Here is an 8,954-nt window from a genome sequence, read left to right on the forward strand (position 1 = left end):
CAAGCAAAACAAGCACCGGGGCACAGCAGAGAGCCATAAAAAAAAAAAGTGACACCTACTCAGACAGTCACTTCCGATTCACCAAGTAGTAGTACCATTATTGGGCTGAAGTATGAAACCCACTTAAAATAATGTCTTTCTTGTACCTAAGCTGAACAACAAAACAAAAGAACTCCCCTCTTGGATCAACCTACACTCTTCTTTGCATGATAACCTCTTTTTCTCTCTTCCTGCCATGCCATTCTGTCTTTCTCTATATTTTCACCTTTTAGTTACCTCGTATCTTGCGCAGTCTAGAGAATAGCGAGAGTAGAAACAGAAGAAAAACACTGCAAAAAACAACAGTGATGAATGATCAAATCACTCAATCAATGCAATCTCAAACAGTAGTAGCCTTGTTTTAACGATTTCCAACATCATGATATAATAATCTAAAAAGACAGATTTTGTTTTTATCATTTTAGTTGCTAAAAAATCTTACTTACGGTAGTTTTTGCTTCTAACCAAAAAGTTTCACAGTGTTCTGAGAATCTTCTCAGAAAAATTACTCCACCTCATCATCATCATCCCCAAAATGGAGCTAGAAAGAGAGAGATGTATCCAGATAGAGACCTAACATTACCCCAGTTTGCAGACCATTAATGCTAACAATGAGAGTTGGACATTACACAAATACTCTGATTTGCTCTTTGGTTACTGTCACATTCTTTCTCTTTTTATAGCTAAGGCTTCTCTTTCACTCTACAGTCTTATAGGGATCAGGAGAGCCTGGAGAAGGAAGCCATAGCATAGCAACATTGGTTATGTAAAAAAGATGTAATCTGATAGATCTGGTGACTCCTTGTGAGTTGTGACACTACCAAGAAAAAATTGTATAACCCATTGGACCATGATGAATGCAGGTGGCAGAGCCACGCATTTGCCAGATTTGCTTTGCCATATGACTCACAAAATTTCTCTAATACGTACATTTTTTTTTGTTGGTTATATTAAAAATTCAGTCGATGTTTTTTGAATTAATAATTAATTTTATGTGATTTTCAAAAAAATTGAGAGGCTTATCTGACAAAGATGAATAGTTTTGATTGAAGAGACTTCTTCCCCTGAACCCCAATTTTTTCTTTTTTACCTGACCCAAAAAACTTGTACCCAGTTAACCAAATTATTAAAGCAACATTGCAATTAACCACTTACTTAATCAACCCCTTTGTACTTATATTCTCCATTATCGAATCAAAATCACAAAATAAAAATAAATAATTTTTTTTTATATATAAATAACAATAGTATTTTTCAAAATGGTTTTCTGCAATATCTGAGGTGATTTCCAGATATAGGTATAAAATTCTCATTAGATAGTCTGTTAGCTAAACAAGCCTTAGATGATTTTGCTTGGGGTTTTGTTAGATTTTCTCAGTACCCATAAAAAGGCATTTGTTTTTTTCACTCTTGCAGTGTCTGTCACCACCTAACTGTGGTTAGAGTAGTACAAGTAGAGTTATATGTCTGAATTTCAACAGTATAGAGTGAGAGGAAGTGATAATGGGTTAGAGGTGGCTTGTGCACATAGGAAAAACAGAAGAAATGCAGAAATAGAATGGATTAATCATAAGGTTTTCAAGTGATTTATGAAAACAGATATCATTTTCTTCTCTTCTTTCCTTTTCTTGAAGTAAAATAAAGAGAAGAGAATCACTTGTTCCAAAAGTAAAGATCTATCTGTGACTCTGTGTGTGTGTGTGTGTGTCTATAGATTAGATTAGACTATGCTGCTGGTACTGCACATATAACAGAAAAAGATCAGATAAAATTGCAGGTCTAGTATTCTTTTTAGAATAACAGCTTTATAAATAGAACAACACTTCAGCTTTTCTAAACAGCATTTCTCATCAAACAACAATCATTCGTATTCTCCTCTTTCAATATCTCTCTCATTATCAATTTATCATCACAATGTGGACTACTGAGGAACAAAACAGAAGAAGAAGAAGAATCTGCTTTGTTGCTGTTTCTATAGTTATTTCACTGCATCTGGTGGGTTTGGTGTCTGCAACTAGTAGAACTTTTACAACTAATCATCAAGCTCATCATCAACAACAAGGTCAGTCTTTTTAAGTTGATTGATTCCTTTTTCTCTAACCTTTTTGCTGCAACTTTTCACTTTTTGTGATGCTAATTTGTCATATGCTTGACGAAATGCAGCAGGACAAAACTTTGAATCTATTTCACCAGCACCTTTAAGCAGCTCGCAACAGGTACTTCTCAATCTTTTCTGAAATGGGTTTGATTCATTTCATTCAATTGATTAATGGTGATTTCAGGAATTTCTTCAGGGTATGGGTGGGAGTGAAGGAGAATATAAAATGTTGAGTACACTTGGATCTAGACCACCAAGCTGTGAGCATAAATGTGGAGGATGTGTACCATGTGAAGCAATACAAGTTCCAACAACAACTGATAGAGTTGGCATTCAGTATGCAAATTATGAACCAGAAGGATGGAAATGCAAATGTGGAACTACTTTCTTTAATCCTTGAGAAAACTCAAAATCAAAAGACAGAAACAGACTAGTTTTAACAATTACTGTAATTTTCTCTCTACCATATCTTCATATTCATTTTAAGGGTACTTCAATGCGATTCTGGCTACTTTCATTTGTAATTTCATCAATTTTGTAGAGTTCTTTTGCTTTTCTCCAGCTTTCCTACATTACTCTGTTCTAAGTATATGTTTATGACAATGAGGATTATCAGAATCTGCAACTTTTGGATGGACTCAAATTTGTACCATATTCTATTGTGCTTCTACTTCATTTTTTCACAGTGCAGTGAATTTGCAACTACCCATTAAGCATTCAACTGTACTAGATGTGGACACTAACTCAGCAACTCAGAATTTGAAGTGAATGGTGTTCAACCTGGCTGTCCATATGAGATAATTGAGATGACATTGCTTGATTTGCTTCTAAAATTGAACTTTCATTTTGTGGGATTAACTTGATCTACAACATACATTACATCATTCTGGAAGAAGAAAAGAATCTAGACTAACAGGGTGATTCATATGATGCTACAATCAGGGATTTCTAATTGCTGGAAAAACTAGCAGAAAGAAAGAGTTGGGTCTTTTAGTTCACTCCTAGGTCAAAATTGTGTTGTTGTATTGGAAGGGAACTATTGAATTGAGTTGAAAAAGTTGTATACTGTGGAATTATGCAGTGGGTACTGAGCGAGATTTTTGTCGGGGTGGAACTCGTAGCCAGGACTTCATCATGTCGTACGCTGTGAATCCAATAGCTACTGAAGGAACAATCTGCACAGAAAAAAGAAGAAAGAAAGCAAGTCTAAGTTGTGAGTTACTAAGTTAGCGAAGCAAGCACACATAAGCAAGAAATTAGAAAATATAATGTTGCAATCAGCGCTAACTGCAATATCCTAATACATATATCTACATCATCCAATTCATTATTCTTTTTCCGTAGACGACACATTTATGAACTACCTAAGGATATGCAGCAAAGCGAATCATTACCTTCATATAGTTAATGCTTAAGCCAGCAAAGAGTTGTCCCCACCCTTGATTACGGATAATGGTAGTAAATCCTTCGATCATATTCCTGTATCCAGGACCACCTTGCTGCAGACTTTGAACCTTAAATAATCCAGGCAAGAACTTAGCATTCATATTCTACCTAGCTATCTCAAACATTTAACAACATAACAGCATAAACATATCCTAAAGCTTACGTGTGAGTCAATCTTCGGTAGGTTCATCAAGAATTACAGTTAAATGTCGGTTACAATATAAATTTTGTTTCAAAAAAATGATGCAGGAAAATGAATACTTAAGGTAGAATACGTGGACACAAAAAAAACCAGGAAATACCTGCATCTGTCTCCTAACAACATCTAGTGGATATGTAAATGTCTGTCCAAACAACCCAGCTAACGCCCCACAAGATAGACGCAACATAACCGAATTCTGGTGCTCTTCAGGAACCCGTCTCTTGAGTTCCTCATATATGTAAAACTTCAAACCAGCATAAGGGAGGATTCCAACAAGTGTAGGACCTGTTAATGAAGAAATGTCGTTATTCACTTGCCATTTTACAAACAATTCTATTTAGCAAGATTTCACATCATTAACACCCGACGCGTCACATGTTAAAGCAACGAGGAGGTATTGAAATCCTAGTGCCTCATCCATTGAAGAGTAATAATTGCGACAAACACATGTAAGATACATGCTCAAAAAATCGATATTGCTACTTCCACCTAATTTCTGTCCATGTTTAGCAGGAAAGTTGCAAAATAAACAGACGAAACTAAACTCAGTATCAGAAAATGGATATACACATACCTACACCTCGATACAGCGCACGTATTCCACCTTCCCTGTATACACTCTTAAAGACATCTTTTAACCCACAATAGTCCGGCTGAGAATGTATAGTACGCAAACCATGCCTTATACTCTCTTTAGGACTTGTAACCTACAAAAGTACGACGAAAAAAAAATGGTAAACATTCAGCATCTATCTTCAAAGATCCATAACATCAATTATCAAATACGGCACTTAAGTTCCGTTCTTGTAATGTGGACTAGTATTCGGTAAATTACATTTTGCTATCCAAAAGGAAACATTATATGCTGCGGAAACAGTAATTTTTGTTTCATTTACCTGATATGCAAGCTTGGTACGAGCTAAATCCAACGGATAAGTAAACAAAACGGCAGTTCCACCAGCTGCAGAACCGGCTAAAAGATCAACAACAGGACCTGTACCCATTGCAGGACAGTTATTCAAGATCCAACATCGATATTGCTCGTATGTCATGAAATGTAATGCTGCATATGGTACAATCCGAATAACACTAGCACCATTTCCTCTGATTAAGACCACAAACAAAGAACCCTTCGTATAAAAAACTTCACTTATCGGCGAAAACCAATCTAGCAATTGAATTCATAAAGCAATGTATCGCATTGTAACTTACTTATAGAATCCAAAGACACCCTCATGCTTCAATAACTTCTTCATAGATTGATACACACCAATTGAATGAAACCCTTCTGTTCTAGTCTAAAAAATCCCCAGAAATTCCCCAAAAATTAAACAAAAATATCAAATTTGTATCAAATTACAAGCAGCAATTACACAAAAATCTGAAATTACCTGCAAGAGAATCTTAATTCGCTCCAATGGGGCAATAGTGGTTTTAGCAAAAGCTCCAGCAGCACCACCAGCAATCAATTCTTTAACATAAACAGGTAAGGAATCAATCAATGAAATCTCTGCTTCTACATTGCTCTTCAATGTAGATGAAGAACCCATCTTCAAAATCAAAACTCTAATCTAGAAAAACTCAAAAATTGACAAAATTTTTCAAATCTATCCAGCTTGTAATATCACAAATTCTTTATCCCATCTATCTCTAGGTAAACAAAACCTAAAAGATTCCTGCTGAAAACCAAGAACCAAATATTTCATGAAATCCTAAATTTCATTCAAAATAAAAAAAAATTAGTTACAGAAATGTGATTTCTGAAATTCAAAGTAAAGTTAATGTAATTAATCAAAAACCCATGTCGAAAATTGATATGAGAATCAATGAATGTGAATTAGAGATTGAGATTGATTGGGATTTTCTCAAGAAAAACAGAGGAGTTACTAAATTAGGGTTTTTTTTAATGTAATTTTTGGAACACACGTCTCTTTGCCGCCCAGATATTTTCAGATTTTCTCTCATCATGAGTTTCTGTTCTTTGATACATGTGACCAAAGAAATCAACGGCTGTGATTTTACTTGATCATCTTTATCACGAAAAACTACACCGTTCAAAATAAGATATTTCTTCTCTGTGGGTCCCAGAGATCAGGTGTAAGCACCGCATTATAGGTCCCACAGAGAAACAATGTTAACCAAAGACTGCATGACACGTGTATTTGGGCGGAAAAGTTTCGGCTATAATGAAGGTGGCGAAGTCAGAGCTGCAATCAGGGGCGGGGAGCCAATAATTTTGTCATGGGGTGCAAAATTTCATCTAGTTTTTAGGGGCCACTCAAAAGGATTTAGGTGCCAACAATAAAATAAAAAAGGTCACCCAAAGGGAAAATGTAGCCAGCCTTTATCTCGCGTAATTCGTAATGGCGAAATTACCCTTATATATTCGGAGGATATGATAACATTGTTACCCTCCGAATGCAATCGGAGGACAAAATATTTGCCAGACGTCCGATTATACGAGGTGCAATATTTCTTGGTTCGTGTTTTGGATTCAGCGTTAATCGGGAGTTAAATATATTAAAACCTACCGATTATAAGTTGCCGCAAATTCAAATTTTGAAAGCTACCATAATCGGTAGATATGCTAAATCCAATACCTACCGATTATTGGTTTCTCCACATTCAACTTTCGTCAAATTAGCCGTTGGAGTTTTTGGGAAAAACAAAAAGAGCCGTTGGACCCTAAACCTATATGAAGAAACTCATATCTATCACCCCAATTGCACCAAACTCTTTCCTCTCTTCAGTTTTAATTTTCATAACAAAAAACATGGATATTGCTTTTGCCGAAGAAGAAGATTGTACTATTTATAGAGCGTGGGTTGTGGTAACTGCTCATGATTGTGTTCACAAGCTCCACAAATCGGAATCCGAAGAGCAGATATGGAACCGTATCTTAATGGTATTTGAGGCCTTAGATGGTAATCGAATTCGAAGATCATCCAATGACATTAAGATGAGAAAGAATGCGCTCGATAAGGAGATTGACAAACTTGAAGATGAGGAACGCTTTTCCTTGGTGGACGTATGAAAAACGAGTAAGTATCTCTGTAACTCCAACTCACATTAACAAAAGTTAGTACTAACTTGTTACTCATTCGAAATTTCAGAGAAATCTTGCGGATCGCCGGTATGTGGACCTCTACGGGAAACGATTTGAACATGAAGGATGCTACAAAATCAAGAGGGACAATTTCTATGGTCACTGGAAGTTATGATCTGTTTTAATATTTTTATGGTCAATTAGGAGTATGGATTTAGGTGCTTTTGACGAAATTGTAAGGTTAAGGCCGTTTGAAATTTATGTAATGGATGTAATCGGAGTATTATTAATAAAAAAACTAGCCGATTATACTAAATCGGTAGATTATTTTGTTAACCAACCTACCGATTGTAATATTCGGTTATGTTATGAGTCAACTTTCTTTCCGATTATGGTGTTGTTTGGTTCCAGGAAACAGTTTTTTTGACTTGTATATTCGGAGGATAATTTTTTGTAAAGTTCCGAATGTACGATGGCCCAAAAATCAGAATTTGGAAAAACTTATACTTTTCAAATTTTGTCTTTGAAATAATCGGAAGTTAAATTAGTTACCAAAACTTCCGAATATGGGCTGTCTAACCTTCAATATTGGCCCTTGGAACCACCTGGAGCCATGGCGTGGTTTGTTTTGAACTTGTGATATTCGGAGGATAGGTTTTTTTGTAAAGTTCCGAATGTACGATGGCCCAAAAATCAGAATTTGGAAAAACTTATACTTTTCAAATTTTGTCTTTGAAATAATCGGAAGTTAAATTAGTTACCAAAACTTCCGAATATGGGATGTCTAACCTTCAATATTGGCCCTTGGAACCACCTGGAGCCATGGCGTGGTTTGTTTTGAACTTGTGATATTCGGAGGATAGGTTTTTTGTAAAGTTCCGAATGTACGATGGCCCAAAAATCAGAATTTGGAAAAACTTATACTTTTCAAATTTTGTCTTTGAAATAATCGGAAGTTAAATTAGTTACCAAAACTTCCGAATATGGGCTGTCTAACCTTCAATATTGGCCCTTGGAACCACCTGGAGCCATGGCGTGGTTTGTTTTGAACTTGTGATATTCGGAGGATAGGTTTTTTAAAGTTCCGAATGTACGATGGCCCAAAAATCAGAATTTGGAAAAACTTATACTTTTCAAATTTTGTCTTTGAAATAATCGGAAGTTAAATTAGTTACCAAAACTTCCGAATATGGGCTGTCTAACCTTCAATATTGGCCCTTGGAACCACCTGGAGCCATGGCGTGGTTTGTTTTGAACTTGTGATATTCGGAGGATAGGTTTTTTTAAAGTTCCGAATGTACGATGGCCCAAAAATCAGAATTTGGAAAAACTTATACTTTTCAAATTTTGTCTTTGAAATAATCGGAGTTAAATTAGTTACCAAAACTTCCGAATATGGGATGTCTAACCTTCAATATTGGCCCTTGGAACCACCTGGAGCCATGGCGTGGTTTGTTTTGAACTTGTGATATTCGGAGGATAGGTTTTTTAAAGTTCCGAATGTACGATGGCCCAAAAATCAGAATTTGGAAAAACTTATACTTTTCAAATTTTGTCTTTGAAATAATCGGAAGTTAAATTAGTTACCAAAACTTCCGAATATACCACACAAATCATTGTCATTTGAACTTGTCTACTTAGTTACACAAAAAAATTTCCGAATGTACAAGAAAAATCATTGTCATTTATCTGCTCTTCTTTACTTTACGACCGTGACTACCTCTCAGTCCTGCACGCCACGGGTTTGAGCACCTTCAGTTTGAGCACCTTCAGTTGGAGCAGCTTCAGCGCTCGATGAAGCTCGAGTTCTTTTCCCGTCTTTGATACTGCCACCTTGGCTGATGCCTCTTCGTGACTTTCTCCCCAAACTGGCAGCATAATCTTCGTTATCCATATTATCAACTAAATATCTAGCCTCTTTGATCTTCTCAGCTAGCATGGGATCTCCGCTCTTCAAGCATGCGTTAACATTTTGGAAACACGCTGAAGCTATTCACCTGTTTTTTATACGTAATGACATAACATCAATCAGTAATTACCTAAGATTTATAGGAATATATAAAATGAACAAAAATATAAGAACACGCACCAGCCTATCATAACCAGCTGGTTTGTCTTTGATG

At 35.9% G+C, this 8,954-nt stretch overlaps 2 protein-coding genes across 2 annotated transcripts; one reads left to right on the forward strand and one right to left on the reverse strand.

The window, feature by feature from the left end:
- Positions 1–1,953: 1,953 nt before the first annotated feature.
- On the forward strand, positions 1,954–2,537 carry LOC113294127 (EPIDERMAL PATTERNING FACTOR-like protein 3). The gene is made up of 3 exons (XM_026542546.1): positions 1,954–2,101; positions 2,203–2,255; positions 2,322–2,537. The coding sequence occupies exons 1-3, from the start codon at positions 1,954–1,956 to the stop codon at positions 2,535–2,537; spliced, it is 417 nt and encodes a 138-aa protein (XP_026398331.1).
- On the reverse strand, positions 2,148–5,666 carry LOC113295654 (mitochondrial carrier protein CoAc1-like). Its single transcript, XM_026543983.1, has 7 exons — positions 5,177–5,666; positions 4,998–5,083; positions 4,682–4,889; positions 4,360–4,492; positions 3,886–4,070; positions 3,532–3,651; positions 2,148–3,312 (listed from the first exon to the last, which is right to left on the reverse strand). The coding sequence occupies exons 1-7, from the start codon at positions 5,333–5,335 to the stop codon at positions 3,211–3,213; spliced, it is 993 nt and encodes a 330-aa protein (XP_026399768.1). The 5' UTR covers positions 5,336–5,666; the 3' UTR covers positions 2,148–3,210.
- Between the last annotated feature and the right edge of the window lie 3,288 nt (positions 5,667–8,954).

Source organism: Papaver somniferum, chromosome 7 (assembly GCF_003573695.1).
Source record: "Papaver somniferum cultivar HN1 chromosome 7, ASM357369v1, whole genome shotgun sequence".
In the NCBI taxonomy this organism is placed as follows: Eukaryota; Viridiplantae; Streptophyta; class Magnoliopsida; order Ranunculales; family Papaveraceae; genus Papaver; species Papaver somniferum.